This window comes from Larimichthys crocea, chromosome XX, assembly GCF_000972845.2.
Source record: "Larimichthys crocea isolate SSNF chromosome XX, L_crocea_2.0, whole genome shotgun sequence".
Classification (NCBI taxonomy): domain Eukaryota; kingdom Metazoa; phylum Chordata; class Actinopteri; family Sciaenidae; genus Larimichthys; species Larimichthys crocea.
In genome coordinates, this window is record NC_040030.1 from 5,509,852 (window position 1) to 5,532,458 (window position 22,607).

Here is a 22,607-nt window from a genome sequence, read left to right on the forward strand (position 1 = left end):
GAGCGCATTTACTGTCATGTCAGTCATTTTCTGGCCCCTGGTTTGTTGTTGCCTGGAACCATCACCATGATAATAAAGTCTGGTTGACTTACGTCTGGCATGCACACTGCTGTGCAGCCATCTCTCCAGCAAAGTGGTACACACACATTGACTTCGTATCTCCGTCTACAACTGGCGCGCCAAGCATCTCCCTCCCCAAATTAGCCCCTCTCACCTTTCAACTCTACAATGCTGCTGACCCTAACTGCATCTGGTGTTAGAATGTGGGGACTATTTCAAGATCTGTATGCCAGCCAGGGTGTATTTATACCACTAAAGCTCAATGGCATGGTATGGGGCAAGTGTCTCTGTGGGAGGTATTAAACTAGCTAATTGGCATTTCAGCTTGGGACCAAACAGCTCAGGATCTATAACAGAGTTAAATACTGTATGATCGTGTAGAAAGTAGGCTCATAGAGAGACTGCACTGTAAACCATGAAGGAGCCCGAGGCAGGTCTACAGGAAGTCTGGCCCTCTGGGTAGAACAATGGGCTGAGGGAAATAAGGCCACACTGCCACACAAAGAGCAGGGAGGAGGGGAACGGCAGCCTAAAAAAAGCAAAGGCATAGAACCCAGCTTAATGTGGGTCACTGCAATGATGGCTGCCTACAACTCAGGGTAGAGTATGTGGGTACACTGAGATGCAGCCATGTGCTTGACAAAATAAATAGAGGTTTGTGGAGTACCAAAGGCAACATGTTGATATCAATCGTGGTAGCATTTGGTGTTGTCTCCATGATGGTGCACCATGGCCATGGGGGGAGGACAGCAACAGGCCCCCCATCAGAATTGTAAATGATGTCCAATGAAGTGTGGAAGGGTGGAGGCAGATGATAAAGAAATGGGGGTGGACGAGGTTTAGGAATATAACGTTCTCCTAACGCTTGATTTATGTTCACTTCAGACAAATGGAAGGATCTGAACTCACCATTCATGGACATGGATCAACTTGTGTGTTTTTTCCTGTTGTTTTCCAGATCAAGCTCACAGTTTGCCTCAAGTGCAACACACACTGGAACGCGCTGTACTGTGTTGATGCATCAACATCCATCAAACAACGGTGCGTCTTCAGTCTGTGGGCTCACATGTAAAAACCCCTGAGCTTCAGTCACAGATGCTGCATGCTTTTTATGAATGTATAGATTTGAAGTATATGTTTATGTGCTCTCTTTTTCCATCTTGAACCCGATCATCAACAGGAGCTGGATCAAACCACTCAGCTTATTTGTGACCTACAATTAGATATGCAATGATTATAGATTTTAAAGTCTGAGAAAAAAATCACGGCAATTTTAGTAAAAATGAAAGAAGGAAACTGAGAATGGCTTGTTGCCGTTGGTTTACGTTGAACTGAAAAATCAACTCTTAACTCGGGGCTGCTTTGTTGATCATGTGTGACAGAAACATTCATTGTAGCTGAGCCTTTATGATTGAAAGACGTTTACAGGCATCATTCAAGCCTCATGCGCCGTCAGTGTTTGTTGCTTCTGGATTGGGTGAATTACTTTTTTATGTTTGTTTTACAGTAAACACACTTTGTCTTTTGTGTGCGTTTGCCTGGGGTTGGATCAAAATAAATTCCTCTATTACTTTCTGGAAAACTGCTCAGCTCAGCTGCTGAATGAAGACTAAAAAAAAAAAAAAAAACTAAACCGGAGGGAGGCGCAGCTGGAAAAACACATGAAAGAACTCCTGCACACTTGATATAGTGACTGAACTGAAGTGATTGAATCTAGTTTTCTCAGCAGTGTGCAGACGTGTGTTCCTCGAGTTACATTTTATAGACAAAACAACTAATCATATTAATCGATGGGGGGAAAAAAGGGACCGTTAGTTGCAGCCTGAGTTTAGCTCACTGACAGTTAACTTGTCCCATAAAATACACACACACACACACACACACAGCAGATGTAGTTAGGGTGATTGGTGTTAGCAGAGCAGACAGCAGGCCATATGGGCCCAGTACAGTGGAAGCTTATCAGTGTGACATCAGGGACCTGCTACAGCCTGAGGGCAACGGCAACACACACACACACACACACACACACACATCTGAACTCAAGTCCACATGATGACATCAGGCCAAAAATGTGCAATCTTACACACACACACAGACTTTGCTACTCTGAACTTTGGCCCGGACACTCTGTTCCATAGTGTGCAACCCACTTTGGTGTTGGAAGCACATCCAGAATGTCTGATAAATAGTAACTCCAGTCTGCAGTGACATGAACAGTAAATAAGTGAAGCCAATGAGTGAACGTATCTAATGTGTAAACACACTTGCAACACAAAACACAGCTGGACTGACTGAGTGTCAGCTGACCACTGCCAAATATCCAGAAGACATCAAGCTTTGATTCTGATGAATAAACACAACAGCAGGAATCCTACCCAGAGAGGAGCGTGTGTTGCACAAAGTGAGTGTCGTTCAGATCCAAACAGCAGAGCACAGGAAGCTTTAAATCAGATTGTAACGTTTAGAAACAACATACTGCTGATGTTTCACGGTTACCACGTCCACCTCAGGTGACACCAGTTCATGCTGCTGCTGCCTGAACCTTTATGCTGGTGTTCTTATTTACAACCATGTTGGTTTATAGTGTGCATGAGGACTTTAGATAAGAGGACTGACAGCTTTGTCAGTTTAGTTCATTACAATGTAGCCGAACTCTGTCCACATGGTGCTGGAGGGATATTTTTAAACAATATTGTGTTCAGCTGGAGGTCTGTTGAGGTATTTTTTCAAAACCAACAAGGTGCCACAAAATAAAGCACATACCTGCTAATTCGTCCGGTTCCAGTCCAGTTTCTGTGTCTATCCCACAAATAACAAAGTAATGGGCGAAGCGGCAGGGCGCCGCGCCGGTGAACGCGGAGCTCCCACTCATCCCGGCTACGGTGTGCAGCGCTGTCCGCTCCTAGTTCTCCGTGAGACACATCTCAAAGAGGAAAAAAAAAAGAGGCAAAACTAGAATAAATGTTCGACCCTGGAAAACAACTTTCCAGCTTTTAAATAAAAGCTTCGCTCTACAAAGAAGTCGCGTTGAAATGTTGTTCCAGCGATAGTTCGCTTTCAGTGAACCGTGCAGGCAGAGCTCCCCGACACACTGCTGCCTGTGCCGGAGGGGAGAGCGCTGTGAATCTCCGCCTCGGTGGAGCTCGGCGGAGCAGCCTGGCAGGGCGGGATATTCAAACCTAGTCCACTCGGTCCTGTTCACTCACACACGAGGGCCGAAATTATTCCCTTTGTGTAACGATATGAAAGAAAGTCGTCATATGTTTATGCCGCTTTGTTAAGTGACTGACTGACCGTCTGACTCAAACCCGAGTCTCATTTCACTAACAAACGCAGCCGCGGCCGCTGTAACACATATTAATACGCTGACATACGTCATCACGGTGCAGGAGCGTAACGATTCTGTACTGGTAGAGTCAGCTGTATTATATAAAATAATGTGTTAAATAAAAATATGTCAACACACAATAAAAGACAAACTGTGGGGTTCAATGTTTTGACTACATTTAATTATGTTAGTTTGATTATTAGATCAGAAGTATATTATTATAATTAAGAATTTAATTACATCAAAAATTTAAAAAGAGAATATCAGCTAAGATTTGTTTGATGGTGGTTGCTTGGTGTAGCCTTATTTCTGTTGCACATATTTCAGTGAGATATGAATTCAGTAATAAATATACCACATTATAGATCACTGGCCAGTTCATCTTTTGCAAAGAGTTTAGTTATTTATTTCCCTTATAGTTGCTTACACTTCACACCTATTCTATAAATAACTGGACGCAGGCATGATGTAATACACCTGTCCACATAGAACAAAAACAGTACTGACACTCCAAATGACTGCCACGCAGGTTAGAGACACAGTGACTCAAAAAGGAAGTTTGCTTCAGATTTGAAAAAGATGGTCCCAGATCTTGTGAACATGTCAGCAGTAATATTTAGCACAGTTCCCTAACGTGTCTGTAAATGATATCATAAAATGAAACAGACATTACTGTAACTAGTGCAGGTGTCTTCAGAGTTTTTCATGTCAATAACTTTCCAGCTGATAGAAAAGATGGAGCATGGGTCTATGCTCCATATATTGTACACGTGTAGGGCGACCTCTTGTGCTAGCTCACATGATTGCACCCGTAGCCTATTGGTAGCCTGTTGGCAGTGTTGTGTGGATATTTTAAAAGAGGCCAATTTATCTCATAATATGTTGGATTCATGTTGATAAGTATTATTTTCAGACATATTTTTAAGTTTTGCAAAAATACACACAGTACCAGTCAAAAGTTTGAATACACCTTCTGTTAATCTACCAATTTTCTCCATGGTAGATTAACACTGAAGCCATCAAAACTATTAAATAACGCAATTATGTGAGAAACAAAAAAAATGTAAACAAAGCAAAATATGTTTTATATTCTAGATTCTAGCCTTCTAGAAGTAACATTCTTTTGCATTCATGGCTGCTTTGCACATTCTTGGGATTATGAGTACGGTTGGTTTTCATCTTCACTGGGTTCAGGTCAAGGGAATGAGGAGGCCAAGTGATGCATCCCTCTCCTTCTTGACCAAATAGCTCTTACATAGCCTGGAAGTGATTTTGGATCATTGTCCTGTTGAAAAGAAATGATGGGATCAAACCAGATTGGATGGCCTGTCCCTGCAGTAGCCCTGCTGTTTAATTGTGCCTTGAATTTTGATTAAATCACCAACAATGACACCAGAAAAAAACCTCCTTACCATTACAACTCCTCTATGCTTCACAGTTGGAACCACACATGCAGATATCATCCATTCTTCTTCTGTGCCTCACCAAAAAACACAGATCAGATTCATCAGACCATAACTTCTCTGCAGCAGAGGTAACTCTTGTTCTTCCTTTCCTGGGTCGGAGCCAGTTTCATCATATCATTTGATGGTTTTGTGACTGCACATGATGCTACATTCAAAGTGTTATTTTACAGACTGTCTTCCTTGTCTTAAAGTAATGATGGACTGTTCTCTTTACCTAGCATTCACTAATTTTGAACTCGGAGGACCTCCTATTTAAGACCAAGGAATTAATTACCACTATAGAAATACAGACTATTGACAAGATATATATATATATATATCTTATCTATCTATATCTATATATTTATAATATATATTATATATATATATATCTATATATATCTATTATATATATATATGTGGTGTGTGTGTGTGTCATGGGATCACTCGTGCCCACATTTGTGTTTGTTTGTGTTGTGTGTATTCACTTTGGTCTATACTCGTTTTGTTTGTAATAAATAAATATTTAATAAGTTTGCATTTCAGGGGTGTTTCCCAGTACTTTACCTGTTTGGTGGCAATCTCTTCTCCAAAGATTTGCCTAGATGATTTTTGGTCTCCCATCATTGATTTTTCATTTATGCCTTAAATTTCATACATCACCGTTGTTAAACATTCGAGTAAAAATCCTTATCGTAAATGAAAAGATGATAAACTCAGTGAAGATGGATTTACCCTCAACATTAAACAATCATTACATTATTATAAGATCAAATAGGATCATTATAAAGAAATCCAAATAATAATGGTTTATTTATTTGGTGAAAATACAGCAGTTGTGTTAATGGTATTTGATCACTTTTTTTAATAGCAGTTTTTAACCTAAATCCTCTTCAGTTAACACAGAACACCCACCGTTCAATATATTCCATCAAGGTAACAAGGCCACCCATAGATCTGCACCTTAAAAGGAAACTTTAACGTAATTTTAATGTACAAATTCAGCGGTATTTGATCAATTTCAGGGGGTGTTTACTGCTTACACCATGTAAAACAACCCATTAATAACCACCTAATATACTGACATACAGTGCATACCTTTTCGTGTTTTCTGAAGATTTAAAAAAAAAAAAATGGTGATGGATATGCAACCAAAATAAAGCCATGATCTGCTATCACAACTGCTGAAATGTATGACACCAGACGATGAAGGCACAGTATTCAAGTTGCTAATTCAACACTCAAACATACAAGTGTCAATATAACAACTGCTATTGCTGTTACTGTTCACGTGGTTTAACAGAACTGGTAAAATGGAAACAAACTGTAAGTAGAATATATGTTACAACGTCTACCTCTAGTGGTGAAATAAAAGTACACAAATCAAACAGCAATAGATCAAGTTTAGACTTTATGCATTTTCAACATTTTAAAAACAAATGTAATATTGCCCTTAGGAAACACAAAATTACAGGTGAATTTTCCAAGTACAAAAAGATTTAACTTAAAGAGGAAAGGTGAATGTGATGTATATAAAAAAAAGGATTAAAATTTCTGAAAGGTTTCAAGTTTAGACGGTCATAGTAAAAAGGGGAAAGAAAAGGGTAAGTGCTGCTTTATGCTGAGTAAAGCAAGCAGTGAGGTAGCTGGTAAAAAGAACATTCAAAAACAACATGTCCACAAACAGATGATATTATTTACAGCATGGTATATGCACATTTACATGCAGTTAAAATACATAATATTTACTTTATAGGTACTATACACAGGTATTGTTCTATACACAAATGCTTTGGAAAATCAAAGACTAGCTACAACGCAAAAAGTAGAACAGTTATTACTGTTTTCAGTCATCAACCACCTGTCCCTATAGAAGTTAAACACTAGCACCTTTTTCCCCCCTCACCAACAGGATCTTGGAGAGGTTCTTCACTTCCTCCCAGACTTATAGGAACCTATAATGAAAAATGATAGAAAAACAAAAAGGATTATATCTATACCCCAGAAACAAGACAATCTGGTGAAACCACATTGTGCATGGGTTAGCTCTAAATGGGACTATGTCAAGTATCACCTTTTGTTGCCTTCTCTGACCACTTGTAATTGTCGCCCACAGAAAAACCTATAGTAAGAATGAGGGTTGGGAACATACATTTAGATTAGACATTAAAAATAACTTGATTTGACTACCACAAATTTATTAAAGACATCAGAAAGTACATTTTTAGAACTGCAAAACAACACACTTTTCCTTTTCTTTGGATCTTCACGATTTATGGCCTTCGTCCATTCTACGGCATCACACTTGGCCTTCTTCATCAGGGGGGTAACAGTCTCATGGGAGTTGTGCCGCCGTCTGGGTGCCCTGTCATATTGACTATGTCCTGGTCTGGCTTCTCTCGAGGAATCCAGATTTGTGGTTCTGGATTCCACCTCCTTCCGCGAGTTAATTTTCCTCTCCATCTTGGTTGGGAAAAAAGTTTTCTTCCAGTCTTTAATCACTTGTTTTCTTGTTGTTGATAGAATGCTTTCAGAAGATGATGGGTCTTTTGTGGGGGTGTAAGTATCTAATGTTGCGGGGATACTATAAGAGCGAGACAGCTGCGCATTAGACGAGGACGCATTTTGTCTGGGAGTAGATGTGCTCTGCTTAGATTTAGGAAGACTACAGGAGGTGGAGGTTTCTCTAGTCTGAAACAAGCCTTTAGAGGAGGCAGAGCTTTGTCTAGGATCAGAAAGTTGTCCACTTGTTGAAGACGAGCTTGCAGTGGAGATGAATGCCCCTTCCTGGCTAGGTGATGAAAGTTGTTTGGGTTTTGCTTTACTGGCCGGGACCTTGACTTTTTTGTGCAGATGCTGTTTTTTCTTTTCACAAGAGTCGGTATTTTTGCTGGTTCCTTTGGGGTTTTTTGAAGCCCGAGTTTCATCATTGCCCTGCCTGTGGACTCGAGATTCTTTAATCAGTTTCAAGTGTCCAGTAGAGTTATGAACAACATGATTAGGACGCAAATTGGTATCTGCCTCCTTGCCCACAGACTGGAGTTGCTTCTTTGCAGCGTCCTCAGATGACAGCCTGGATTCTTCTGACTTTTTCTCAGCAGTCCCACAAAGGCGTTTCATAGTTTCAGTTGAAGGTTGAACCTTTCCAGCAATTAAAGCATTCCCACTGTCCTCTGATTCTGATGAGTATGTTCTTTTTGTGTTTCTTATTCCTTCTGACATTGATTGTTTGTGCCTTTTCTTTTTTAATTTCTTTTTAGGTGAATTCTGACTACATGGCACATCTCTACTGTCATCTGAGTCTGAGGAGATTGTTTTCCTTTTTGCCATTGTTCTGCAGTTCTGGTCACTGTCGTCCTCTGTGTCAGAATCAATTACTATGATATCAATTTTTGAAATTTGTCCATTGCTCTCATGTTGAACATACTCCGAGGCAGCCTTGGATTCAATCAGCTTTCCAGGTCTTTGCACATCTATAACCTCATCATCTTCACTCTCTTTTTCAGACTCAGAATCATCCAGCGCTGGTGTCAACCCCTTCTCCAATAACTCAGAAGATACAGTCAAAAGATTTTGTTTTGATTCAAATGGGTAATCACAACTGTCCTCAGTTTCATAGCTGTCTTCAGACTCTGAGTATGATGCTCTCCTGCTCTGCAGTGTATGTGATGGCATGCATGAGTCTAGTTGTTCAGGTGTGCTGCAGGCTGATCTCCAGCCAAAACCATGTAGAGATTTTTCTTGTAGATACTTCTCCAGTGTGTCAAATACCTCCATCTGGGAAGGCACAGAAGCCGGTAGTGGACTTGTGTCAGTGTCAGATTCTGTTTCTTTGTCTCCAGTTTCACCATTATCTAGCACAACCCTTTCTTGGCTGTCGCATTCTTCATCTTCTCGTTCAAATTTAAGGTCATACATGCTTATTGGAATGACAATCCAGTCATCATCCATCTGATCATCAATCTCATCGCCATCTTTCAAAACAGAGGAAGGACTACATGAAATACATGTTTCGGTCTCTGGTGAAACCTGCTTCCTGGAAATCAGTTCCTTTTCCGAAATGATTTTGGTCTTCATCTGAGCCTGAACTTGCTCATGTCCATAGCTTTTATTTCCATATGGTAACTGCCTGTTTCCTGTAGGTACTTGAGCAAGTGAAGATTTTTGCAGAGCCACATTCTCAATCTGTGAATTTTCATCTTCACTTGAAATGTCATCATATTGTAGATCTTTTAAAGAGTAGTCTGTTTCTCTACTCTTACTTTGAGATGGAGGGGAATATCCTTTTACTTTGTTTTCATAAAGTGCTGCGCTTACATCTGTTTCTGAATGCACAGAATCCCCATCTTTCTTCACACCTTCATGACTTGGCTGGCTGCACATCAGTGCACTTCGATTTTTAGGAACTGATACAAGATTATGAATCTGAATTTTAACAATTAGTTTGGAAGGTGCAATCACTTTCTTACGGGTCACATCACAATTTTCTTTTGTATTAACATCTTGATTTTCAATGAGAGATGCAGGTTCAAATGTTTTGTCTTCATATACTACTGAACTTGACTTGGTTGGACGATCCTCTGAGACATCAGTCACACCTTGCACATTGTCCATCCCTACCATCTTCACAAAATGGCCTGTATCTTCTTTCTCCCTTTCTCTTGTGTGTTTGAGAGCCCAAGAAACACCAGACGTTTGCTCGATGTCATCCAAAGACTTGACGATATTTAACCGGACAGGCGTAGGTTCTTCTTGTGATGAGCTGCAGTTAAGCGATGAACTGGGCTGGTATTCAATCAGTTTAGCCAAGTCCGTTTCTGACACTTCCGTGAGAACCACTGGACTCTTATCTTCATTCTTTGTGCAAGTGGCAGCAACTTTCTCCATAATTTGTGGATATTCTGTGGATGCAAAGAGATTTAAGTTATCTATATCCCTATTCCAATATTGTTGCAGTAAGACTTCAGGAAAGTTATCCATTCCTGCAATGGTCTCTACATTCTCCAAACTAGCAATCAGCTCCTTTAGTGCAGTTAATGTATAACGGAGAGTGGTTACACCAGTCTGCAAGTACTTGTCACACCATTTACTATGGAAACTTTCATTATTGCTATGGACAATTGTTTCATTTTCACAATCACCTAAATAAAAACATTTGTCATCATAATTTACTGGCATATTTACATCCAAGTTGTCAAATTCTACCAATGTACTCTTCTCAACAAATGTTTTAGGAGTATGTTTTGAATTTCCTACAACAGAGGCTTGTGTACCTGTTGAATGTTCCTTTGATGTCGATGTAGCACAATGACTCATCTCTCTTGACTTAGGGGTTAACGTAACATTTTCATTGCTGCCCTTTGAACTGTCCTGTTGAAGTGTTTGTCCAACTGCAGCAGCACAGTAGAGGCCATTCCTCTCCACATCTTTGTCGGAGGTCGACGTTGAGCGAGAATGGGCTACATCGTTGGACATGATGCAGTCAGACTGGGGTGCAGCGTTGCCTTCATTACCGCGAAAATGACATCCGTTAAATGTGAGTCCAATGTTTATGTTTTCTGGATTTAAAAGGGTCCTAAAATATGCAATCTTTTTTCTAATAAACTCCATTATTTCGTCATCTGTAGGTGGTGCCATTTTTCCAACAGGCAAAACTATGTTTGTGGATGGCTGACTGCTGAGAGAGGGAAAGGAGAACTGCTGCTGACAGGTGGAGGAATGAGTTGCTCCTGAATGATCTACATGGAGTTTTCTGGACTTTCCACAGTTTAAAGCAGCTAGTGAGCTTTTCATTTGCTGACTCTGGCAGTCTCGGTCTTCTGAAAAGCGAGTATTGAGTTCAATGTTGGCATTCATTTCTCCTGATGAAGATGATGAATTTGATGCCAGTAAGGCATGCAGCAGGGGAAGCTTCCGTTTATGTGCTGCGACTGTGTCTGGAGTACAGACTGAGAAGGCGTTAAGTTGTCTTTGTGAGAGCCCAGGATTAATGTTTAAATTTGACCCTTTCTGCTCAGAAAATCCACTTTGTCGTCCAGCTTCATTAACAGAATCTCTTACAGTGTTCTCATTAGCAGATGAACTTAAGCAACTGCTGTGCTGTGTGAAGACATTTTTTGATGAAGATGCACTATTTCCTGAATTTGGGTCCTGGAATCTAGTTTTTGCTATGGTTCGCTGTAACTCACTTTGGGTGTATCCCTGGAAATTTTGTTTTGACGGTGTGTGACTGCCTTGCTGCCACTGAGCTGGACTGTAAGCCACTCTGAATTCTTCAGGATACAGAGTGGCTACCATGTTGTTTTGTATTCCCTTAGCATGGTGAACCACTGGTACAGACGTAACATTGTTGTCCAGAGGTGATGAGAGAGCACCAATGTCACGCCAGTGCTGGAATGCTGGACAGACCACTGCTTGGCTGTGTGGACGTACAGATCCCATTAAATGATGAGCAATCTTTGAAGGGATGACTTCAGTTAAGGTCTCGTCGGGTCTAGGAAACAAATGAAAATGATAAAAGAAAAAAAAAAAAAGAAAAAATTAGTTATTGGCTGGTTTCACATTCAATACGACATATAGGCACCTTTCCACAATGGAAAAGGGGAAGGTGTCTCATCCTTTGTCTCTTGTTTGCTTTCGTCCCCCCCCCCCGCTTTGATGTTTGATGACTTCTTGAGCCTTAAAAGCCCAGGAGGTGGTACTAAATCCAAGTTCCAGGTAACACTTGAAGAAATGGAATGAAACAATGGGAAGGAAACAACAAAATAACACAAAACATGTATTTAGATAAGCATTGCAAGAAGGTTTGTAACAATATACAAACAATACTCGGATTCAGAATGTGACACATTTCACTGCATCATCATGTCTTTGTTTGTGTAAACTGTAGATTGCACACAGTGTTATACTTGGTCACGATATATTACTCTGTAATATTGAATGTTCATCTTTCACGTTATACCAAAATCTAAGTATTTTTTGTTAATTTGGTTTGGTATTACAGACAAAAAAATAAAATAAACTGAGCTCTCCTCCCACTGGATCAGAGGAGAATCGGATTTGTCACCAGATCTTTGTTCATCCAGAAGCTTCAGCCCAGCCCCCAGCCACTAGTGGTACGTGAGGCAATCAACCATTTTTAGAAATTTAAGTACTGAAGTAAAATCATATATCACCTTGAAAGTTCTACTACATTTTAATTGAAATAAGTATAATATTGCTGAAATGTTACTTAGAATGTATCGCAGGAAAGAGAACGGATTCTGTTTCAATGTAACCCTGCACAGTCACATTGAAGCACGCACATACATCACCGTGATTTGTCATAAAATTAAACAGTAAAGAAAGACAGATCTCATTGTCATGGTGTGGTCATAAAATATACACGCATGGCAATTTGCAACTTGTTAATTAAAAGTATAAAAAATTGAAAACAAAATTAAAGTATAAAGTAGTTGAATGAAATCAATGAGTAATTGGCAGTTTGGCTTATGGAGAGCTCTACTTTGTCTTTGCATTCAATTCCAGGAGTAAAATGCTATTGTTGGGACTACGGGCAGTCCACATTTGAATTTCACTCATTGTGTTAATTGAACTAAGCCTTTATTGTGAAATGTCACATGTCATGCCCTAGGTTGTTTTGTGTTACTGTAGTGCCCCTGGCCTAGTCAAAGCTCCAGACTGCCCTTTGTTCACTTTCTTTCCGCACTTTACAGACCAGAAGGGTACCTGAGTCTTGGTTCGGTCCGCATAACGCAGACCACCGAAGAAAGGACAAAGGATCAGCCGCCACACAAGCACCTGCTTGTCCTAAGACCTCTTAGGTTAGTACATCGCTAACCAAGTAAACAATGTGTCTTTAAAACCAACCAACATTTCTTAAGCTTGACTTTTTCTATACATTTCTTACTTGTGGGCAATTTATTATCAACCTTGTGTATACAAGCTGCTGTGACAAGTGAATTTTCCCCAGTATGTGATTATAAATCTACCTTATCTTACATAAGCTTTTTGGTTACTCAAATTCAATGAAACAGACTTTCCCTGCTGCTCAAAGATGGGAACAACTCAACTGACCCTAAGTGCTTGGGAACAAAGTTTCTCAACCACCAATGAGAGTCAGAAGTAAGAACTACATGACTTCCAATTGCCCTGACTCGCGATGAAGAGACATCTAGTTTATCCATAAGTATATTATTCTAGCCTGCCTACTTCTTAACCACTGATACATGACAAAGGAAAATCCCACAGACTAAAGTTTAAGGCCTGTGAACTTCCAGGGTAAGAATGCTCCAGGGCTTCAAGTCCTCGTTCTTGCATAATCTACACTAGGGGTGTAGCGGTATTTGTACTCGTCCCGAATGGTCACGGTATGGGCATCATGGTTCGGCGCACCCAGTCATATGACGAATACATCTGAGTGAGTTTTAAAAAAGTCACTTTAATCCAGGTGGCGGTAATGAGCCTAAAAGCTGCCAGAAACTATCATTACAGAATAAGTAGTAGTAGTTGCAAAAAAGGACGAAGAAGAAAAGTGATGGAAAGTGTGGAGTTGGACTTTGCACTTCAGTTTCCTGGTACAATATAATGGTGATGGCAAGCGAGTGGTGGACAGGACAAAGACTTTCTGCCGGCGATGTTTCACGGAGGTGCGGTATGTTGCTGGCAACACCTCAAACATGCTAACCCACATAAGACGGCATCACCCTGACAGTCAGTGGTGCGAGGAAAAAAAAAACGTCTTTGGTGCAACAACTTACACCTAAAATACACTGCATGCGAAGTGGCTGAAGATCAGCTCCGACAGCGTACCCTGCCGTCCGCCAACTCACACATAATCTGTTTGTGATGCACACTGGTGTAGGTCCACCGGCCACCGAGTATCGTAAGAACGCACGAGATCTCACAAATTCACGCGATACTGCCGGCTGTAGTCTTTTTGACTCCTGCAATGGCATTCCACATTGCATCTTTTTTTATATCCTTATATGTGAGGTGTCATAAATGATAAGTTGATTTTGGACCTCCAGAATCAACTTCTCCTCATCCATGGTGTCGACGGGGTGAAAAGACGGAGCGTGAGGAAAGAGTTCCTTGCTGCCCGGAGTATCTGCTCTGCCTTCCGCCATGTTTATCAATATGCGTGTTGGGCTGCGAGTGTGTCTTGCATATACATATGTCATCAAGGGGAATTTATCATTTTGATCGTGGGATGACATTGTTACTGGTGGGAATGTTTTTGACGATATATTGTAAATGATAACATATCGCACATTCCTACCCAATACATCCCACAATATACCCAAGGTACCATGGTAACTATATATAGTCAAGTAAGTTAAGATCCCTGATCCACTGACACAACAAAAGAGTTAATGTAACAACCTGGGAAATGGAGGATAGAGAGTTTCTCACTGTTTTGCCCTCACTATGGGGAAGTGGAACTCCCCAGCAGAGGGCCAGAGAGTTAGGAATGAAGGGACTTTCCGGTACTAGCATAAACCGTTGGACATTTGGGGACTTTCCATCTGAGTTGGACATTTGGGGACTTTCCATGAATATGTGAGTAATGCATAAAGATAAAAATGAGCTAAACTAAAATGTGATTGATGATGATTCTGTGTTGGAACAATGTAAAAATGAAATGTTGAAATGAATGTAACCACAAAGAAAAAGTGTGATTATAACTGAGTTTTGATTCTGACTACTGGAGATTGTGAAATCATTGCAACAGCTAGTAGCTAAGGAAATGACCATAACTAAATCATGTTGAGAGGTTGAGCCAGGAAATCTTGAGTAACTGGACGGGAGAGAGGGTAAGAAGGGAGGGGTAAGTGAAGCAAATAGGAAACATCTGGATGGACAAACAAGGAGTATGAACTGTGACAATTGCCACCTAATATGGTTGGAATCCGGCAAGTGACATCTCGTTTGGCTCTCAACGAAGGCGGTCGCATCTTCTCCTCCTCTCCTCTCCTCCCCTTGGCCTTGCCTGCTCTGCTCTCTTGTCTGTGTCTAGTCTTTTGTCTACTGTTGGAGAGACTCTCCCTGTAATGCTCTCGAATCTATTAAGCATCATGGATTTGATCAACTGGTCTCTAAGCGCAATTGACACCATCTTCTCAAAGAGAAGCCCAGGTTCGGGGGAACCTGTATGTCCTGCCGGAACGTTTGCAGCTGGTTACTCGATGGACGCCTGGGAGAAGTGGCGGGTCGTGTGTCTGGCGGCTCTTTCTGTGGAGGACGTTGAAGACATCTATCTATTCGGATTGTTGATGACAAGTGTCTTGCTGATTAGAGCGGGCATGGCACTGATTCATCAAGGCATGCGGAAAACGCCCATAAAGCTGCCGGCAATGACTGAAGCACTGAGCACAGCTGTCGGGAACCTGAATGGGGCCGTGAACCGGAATATGGATAACATCGCAGTGCTGGAACGCAAAGTGGATGACATCACAGAGACTATGAACCGGAACATGGTCACCATTACAGGATCGATGGAAAACATCAAGAACAACCAGGATATGGGCTACATCATGGAGAAGCTGACAGTTTTGCAAAGGCAAATGGATCGTTTTGGAGACCAAGCTGGCTGAGAGAGCCTGTAGCGGATAACGCAGCTACGGGGCCCCAAGACCAACAAATTCCAATCTTATCTTGACCTCCCCACACCTGCAGAGCCTTGGCCAAGGCTTCTGCTGGAATAACAACTCCCCCGGAAGATCACTACAGCGAGACGCTCTTTGCCCTACTCCCCTACTCCCCTATCTCCCACTGACACTTGTTGACTGTTCTGCCATGGCCTGATCAAGGCTGTCTCCATAGCAACTGCCATGCCATCGCCATAACATCTGCAGACTGAGATTCCACAATTACGGACAGGGCGGGGCACGTCTCCAGGCTTACGCACACATGCACAGACCTACAGATATGCTTTCAATGCCCTACCCCCATCCACCCGCCTTCACCGCTTGTTCCCCCCAGCCTGACAAGGCGGGTCTGTGTGTCCAGCGCCCTCTGGCTGCAGGACCGGATGGCTGCGTGTCTGTGCTGGGATTACTCAAACCCCCCAGCCCCTGTCCCCTGGTTGCTAGTGATGTGTCTCATCTTGTAGAGTGTACTGTATATGTGCTAAACTGCTGAGGTGTTTTTGTCCTGCTCCCAGAGTGTACTCCTTACAGGAGCACAGTCTGTGGGTTGTTCTTTTTTTCTCCTCCCCTCTCCCCATGTTGTATCCCTTTTTTCTTTCTTTTCCTTTGGCTACCATACACTGTCTTGTCCTCCCCTATTTGTCATATTATATATGTATAATTTGTTGGACAGACTGGTCTGCAATTTCGTTGAACTGTACTTGTACTGTTACAATGACAAATAAAGCCCCTATCATCATCATCATCAAGTGACTCGTTGTAGCCTGATAGAAGGGGGGATCCAACGAGCAGGGAGTATAAGAGTCACTGCACAACGGAGATCGTGGTTATCCTCGTCAGCCGGCGCCTGGGTTCGAGACATGCTGGATGACTGACCACATCGGAGCATTGAATCTTCGGACTTAGACTTATAACTACAGAGACGGAATAGACGAACAGCCCAACATCGCAAAGAGAAGAGTCCGACAACCTACAGCCGGCAGAAGGGAGCCATGCAAAGGAGGATTAACCACCCCCGACCGGCTGTGGGTCTCGACTGGGCCAACCAGGATTCTTCTCGTGTTCATCCTGCCAATGAAAGACTGTGGACATTGGGGACTGGGCTTTGGACAAAACCAGGAACTTTCGACAGAATCCAGCAGTTTTGGCAGTTGTGAAAGGATTGGATCGACCGTCCATTGCTTCACCCATTAGCAATGGCTCGCATCAAAAATAGAAGTGCTACGGAATGATAGCGCTACAGTGCTGCTGGGACGCCACCAAGACATTCCGCGGCGCGCCCGACGTGAGTGGTTTCATTGATTAGACTGGTAGCTTCAGTGACCACGGCGCAGCCGTTCCGCGGTGCAGCCGTTCTGCGAAGCTTACATCCCCACTACCCCCTACTCACACAGTAGGGCTTTACTGTTGCGTCTTCACTACTTCCCAAGTTAGTTGTGGAGTTTTCTGTTACTGAGCAAGCCACTTTAAAAGAATTTGCTCTTATTTATTTTGTTATATGCAAGTATAACAATAGGACAATGAATAAAGCTTTAAAGTGTTTAGGCCCAAAGTTGTCTGCGGTACTGCACCTACCTACCTAATCAACCTTGTACAGGCATATGTTACCTCACGACCTCTGCGCTCCTCTAATGAGCGATGCCTGGCTCTGCCACTCTGCAATCCAAACTTTTTTCATTTGTTGTTCCTCGTTGGTGGAACACACTACCAGTTCCTACCAGAGCAGGGGTGTCCCTCTCTACCTTTTAAAAGTCTCCTGAAGACCCAGCTCTTCAGAGATTACCTTCTCTCCTAACACTACCTACAACTGGACATGAGAAAGCTACCCCTTTAAGAATTGTCATAGCACTTATTGCTGTACTAACGCTTTCTTATCGTTGTGCTAACACTTTCTTATCGCACTGTACCTTGATTGTTCCCTTCTCTGTAGGTCGCTTTGGATAAAAGCGTCTATTAAATGACTAAATGTAAATGTAGTCCGCAGAGCAACACAACCCAAAGTAAAGAAACGAACAAGCAAACAGTCAGCAAAAGTCTTGGTACAACAGCAGCAGTCTTAAATACATTTTTGCAGTGGAGAACCCTGTTCTCCCTCCCTTCCCCTGGCACCACTTATGAAAGATATCCTGATTGGCCGAGTCTGCTGCCTGTGATGTGCTGTGCTGCGTCCACTCTCTGTAGTGACTAGTGTCTGTGAGCAGAGCAGCTCCTGTACCAGACTGTGGTGCAAGCTTTTGATAGTGCACCTGTAACAGTTGTCAGCATTCTCGACAAACTTCCTCAGGCCACCACTGGCGAGCTTTCTTGGCCATGATGTCTGTGTGCAGTGTCCAGGAGAGGTCCTCTGATGTGCTCACCAAGGAACTCGAAAATGCTGGGTGTCTCAGCTTACTGACGTTGAGAGGTTGTTGTTCTGGCCCCAGGTGGTTGGTATCCTTTCTCTCTAAGCTGTCATCTGTCTCACATCAAGCACATGCAACACCACAAGCATAGCTGCCAGCTAATATTACAATCCAAGAGCAAGAAGCCTAGCTTGGCGTCGGTCTTTCATCCTTTTATTTCACAAAGCTCTTGCTAACAACTAAGAGTCCAGATTTACTCTTGTTGCTTTTTGCTCTGTCACAATCCTTTTTATGTCTTCCTCTATCAACAACATCTTTGCCTCTGCCATTATGTCCATAGAGGCTGCAAACATTGCTTTTAATTCCATCAGAAGTGCCTATTTGTACAACATAAACCACAGAAAAAGGTCCAAATCTGATCAAAGTAGTCTGACGGGCAAATTGTGCCTCTTCTATAACACTATAACTGGTTGTGTGTGAAGCTGCATGGAAAACTAATCAAAATAGTGCTGTGGTGGCTGTGGTGTGATGTCACAGAGCCATTTTATTTATGAATTTATCAATGATTTCTCTTGTAAAGTTTCTGAAGACCCTACCTTCGACACCACTGTGGGAAGCTACAGACATTTAGTTCAAGCATCAAAATCAAAGCCGGACCTACTCAGCTCTGACTGCTAGATAACCTGGGAATCCTGTACCAAAAAACAGTCCCCTTGTCAGATAATGTACCACCCCAACCCCCTCTCGTTCGTTCAAATATGCCCTCTTCTCAACCAGCCCGAAACACCGAAAATGGTGATTTTCATCCTTAAATATCTTGCTTCCTGTTCATCGTAGCCCATTGCTGCAAGAGACTTTTGTAGGTCTTGCCATGTTCTACAATTCGGCTGAGGTTTCATAACTCTGTGTCCAAAACTGTGGCGGGGCTGCCTTAAAGAAAAGTTCAAGGGGGCACTATGGAGCGTTTTTGCCCTGCCTGTTTCTTGGCATGTTACATACTCCCTCCAAATTTCACGCTGCATCTTCTTTTTGTTGGTGTCTTTATGAAAAGGATTTGAGGTGTCAAATGATAATGACGGGCTGAAAAGATGCCTGAAAACCTCTGACCTGTTGACTTCAAGTGAGCCCCGCTCATTATGACATATTCTTGTAATGAAACTCGATCCACGGTGAACACGGAGTATTTTATTTTGAAAATTAACTGGGGTTTTATTTTGTAGCCGATTTCCTTCCCCGCACAATCTGCTCTGTGGTGAATTTATGCGCCGTGCTCCGGCGTCTTGGAAAAATAGAAGCTCTGCGTATGTGTTGCAGACGGCTGTGTTGCAGCGGAACTGGAGACACTGTGAGCTGACACATTGACTAAAATTGAAACATATCGGCTCTGCCGCCGTGGCATTTCGTTCCTATTTATATATACACACACACACACACACACATACCACACACATACATATATAACATATACATATACATATTATATTATATATATATTATAATATTTTTTTTTTTTTTAAGGGTGCTGTGTTGCTAAGTGTCTCCAAATGAAACAGAACCGAAGGCCCCCAGCTCCACTGAGCAGAGCAGACACAATGTAAGGAGACGTAAAATAATGTAAACATGTTCATTAACGCTAGGAAGAACATACAGTGATATTTATAATAGAGAGTTAAAAATGTGAGTAACTTTAGCTCCAGGAAATAATGATTAATAGTGTTAATTTATTTCACTGCTCCCAGTGTTGGCCCAACAGACACACACACTTTCTCATAAGGCACTCCTCTCACTCACACAGGCACACTTAAACTAAACAAATTTTGTTTACATAATTTCTTCATTTAAAGCAAACTCTTTCTGTGCCAATTGCTTGCTCCTTTAATGTGAAAGTTTCATTTTGACAAGATTTTGGCTCCTAATGTTTTAATATAAGAAAATCACAAGATTTTGTTAAATTATTTCAATGTGTGTTTTTTGGACATTGGGTCAGGGTTACATCTGGGTTACATTTGTACAGCAATTAAGAATATCGCAATAACATAGTTAATCCTGATAATTTGGTCACTATAATCGAGATACCATCTTTTCCATATCGTTTACATAATTTATATAGCCCAAAGTCACAAAGTACATTTGCCTCGGAGGGCTTTACAATCTGTACAGGGAGTGACACCCTTTGTCCTTAAAGCCTCAGGATTTTATGCATGATAAAAACAGAATACACTGTTTGTGGATTTCTTTACTGCAAAGTGAAAACAAAAAAAAAACAGCTCTGCTCTCCTGTAACTGTGAGCACATCCTACAGTGTGGGAACACCCACACATGCACATAGACACAGCTGGGGTACTGATGCAAAAAGAGAACCAACCACTAGAGGTCAGCAAGAGCACAACATTAAGCTGATGTTACTCTACATTACTGAGAAACAGAAACCTACGTGCCTCAGAAAATCTGGCTGCAGTGAGTCATTTCAAATCCTTGCATAAGCGTGAGTACTGTGCCTGTCAGGCTTTGTTGACGGGAAAAAGGGAGACTTGAAAAGAGAGAAAGCTATAGAGCCCATTAAACACTGTTTATTTTCATATTTGCTCCCTCGACTGCAAGTTAGTCATGTTGTAATCTCTGGAGATTCGTTAATAAAAACATCAGCATTCAACTTTTAGACCGTCTTGTATCGTTTCGACTCTGTGTGTGTGTGTGTGTGTGTATACATGTAGATGTCCACCAGCTGCAGCCAGTCTTCACTGATAAATCCTTCGCCTCAGGCGCAGGCTCGCAGCTAATGTATCTATCTTAGGAATGTTATCGTTAAAAGTAGGTGGTGATGGAGGGAAATAAAACTGAAACTGCGTCATATCCGCTCGCGCAAACACACACACACACATACATACATACCTGCGCGCGCACACACACACACACACATACCTGCGCGCGCGCACACACAGACACACGAGTATACCGTCTAACGGTGTGGTTTTGTTTCATTTAAAACAAATTTTAGAGATAAATTTATGTGAGAAATACAAACGTCGACGTGTGTACTTACTCTCCATATGGCTTACCGTAGCTCCGCTTTTCACTCTGTTTAACTCGTTGTCCAAACTCTGACACAGCTTCCTCAAAAGCGCTGTATGGTCCGGGAATGTACGCCCTGAAACGAGAACTACTCCGGACCCACGACTAAAAGAAATTGTGTTTGCTGTCCGTCCAGGTGTCTGACGAAAAAATAAAACGCGACGTCTTCCACTCTTTACTCTCGAGTCAGACGTGCGTGCGTGCTGTCCGCTTCAAAGTTTAGGAGAGGGGGAAGTGTGATCCGCTGGTCTATATAACGTTCAGTGTGAGCTCTGATTGGTGAGATGTTTGGGGGTGGGGTCGTATCTCAATAACACAAGTTGTCTCGATCAGAAGATTTAGGTCAAATAGTATTATTATTCAGGTGAAAAGAATAACAGGATTCATCAAAGTTGGCAGCAGATAGAGCTTTTATTATCTTGAGAGACAAACAAAGCCCGTTGAAGGTCCATGGAAAGACTGTTGTTCTGTCTCAAATCCTCTCCTTTTATACCCTTAAGTGTTACACAACAATGACATAAGTCCTGCCCACTTTCTAACTTTCATTCACCAGTGACATAATGGTTTAAACTCATCCAGGCTTACATGCCAGGATGTCAAAACTTAGGGACTTTCCACTACTTTAGTAGTTCAGTAGTTTAGTACTTTACTGTAGTAGCCTAGGCCAAGATATTTCTTTTTTACTCTACTTTCTTCAAGATTACACTATTAAAACCTAACTTATATATTTGTTTAAATCTCTTATTTCTATTCGCTTATGCCATTATATCATAGATGTTTTACTGTATTTTTTTAAAACTTTATCAATTTTATAACATGACAAGAAGTTTGTGTTATAATCATTCACATACATACACATAATTGTTACAATTACACATTTCTTATTCTGATCAATGTTTTCCACATGTTAAAATCAACTCTCACTAAAACCATGGTGCTCATTACCTCATTAACAGTATTGTGTGCTCACATAAAATCAACTTTACTTAAAACCTAGTGCTTTTTATCTGATCAATACCATTTTGTGTTCACATACCATTGTATTAATTTCCACATACTTCTCCCCTTGATTATGTTGTGGAGAAACTGCTGAAATCAATGGTCAATGGTGAGGTCAGGAGGGAAAAGTGTTCAGGTGCCTCTGATGTCGTATGCTGTAATATTTATTGACGTTTAGCCAAGGAGAATTAGAGACACTCTCATAGTGAAACTCATAATGAAATAGAGACTTCTGCCAACCGACAAGGTTTTTATTTTATTTGCAAAGAAAAGGTCATTCAACACACGAGCGGTCAAAAATGAAGAAAGAGAGAGCTAAACATTTATACCTCAGAACACCCCTAGGGTATGTTTTACATCCATCTGTCTGCTGCAGGCATCAGCTCCGACTCCCTGGGGTGCATTTTACACCAGAGGTATTGTTTATTGTTTTTACCTGTTTCTTACCCAACCTGTGCTCCAACAAGGGAGAGCCAAGTTTACACCAGGGCCAACAGTTTTTGGACCAATTAGGAACACATACTATATAACTTTTTGTAAATTCTAAATTAGACACTCTCTTTTGGTTAGTTGCAGCTAAGTGCTTGGAGGGTCCATGTACATGTAACATTTTGGTGTCCTGATGCTAAATAAATACTTGTACTAAGGAACAATTCGGCTATAGAATTCTTCTATGCAAATCAACAAACGCGCTGACAGTATCCTGCAGGTT

The 22,607-nt window shown here is 41.6% G+C and overlaps 2 protein-coding genes across 9 annotated transcripts in view; both read right to left on the reverse strand.

The window, feature by feature from the left end:
* The window catches only part of dennd5b (DENN/MADD domain containing 5B), an 84,734-nt gene extending 81,334 nt beyond the window's left edge, over window positions 1–3,400 (reverse strand). For 3 of the 4 annotated variants that reach the window (XM_010748304.3, XM_019257640.2, XM_010748303.3), the window contains exon 1: window positions 2,824–3,399. In XM_010748304.3, the coding sequence (XP_010746606.1) occupies window positions 2,824–2,932 (109 nt within the window). In that variant the 5' untranslated portion in view covers window positions 2,933–3,399. Of the gene's footprint in view, window positions 1–2,823 lie in introns of all 4 variants that reach the window. The other variant, XM_019257639.2, reaches the window with a different exon arrangement.
* Window positions 3,401–6,226: 2,826 nt separating this feature from the next.
* LOC104932961 (uncharacterized) lies at window positions 6,227–21,341 on the reverse strand. 5 transcript variants are annotated; one of them, XM_019257633.2, is made up of 4 exons: window positions 20,884–21,341; window positions 7,080–11,326; window positions 6,908–6,955; window positions 6,232–6,788 (listed from the first exon to the last, which is right to left on the reverse strand). In XM_019257633.2, exons 2-4 carry the CDS (start codon window positions 11,272–11,274, stop codon window positions 6,763–6,765), a joined length of 4,269 nt encoding a protein of 1,422 aa, XP_019113178.2. In that variant the 5' UTR covers window positions 11,275–11,326; window positions 20,884–21,341; the 3' UTR covers window positions 6,232–6,762. The 5 variants fall into 5 exon arrangements, 4 of the variants coding, with proteins under 4 accessions (XP_027127849.1, XP_019113176.2, XP_027127848.1 ...); XM_027272048.1 differs by having other exon boundaries at window positions 6,227–9,734; window positions 10,107–11,326; XR_003461250.1 differs by having other exon boundaries at window positions 6,228–6,788; window positions 6,908–11,326.
* Window positions 21,342–22,607: the final 1,266 nt, after the last annotated feature.

What these genes read in the sequence shown, in the direction of transcription:
- LOC104932961 (XM_019257631.2), bottom strand. Translation starts at nt 11,274, where the DNA reads ATGGGATCTGTACGTCCACACAGCCAAGCAGTGGTCTGTCCAGCATTC.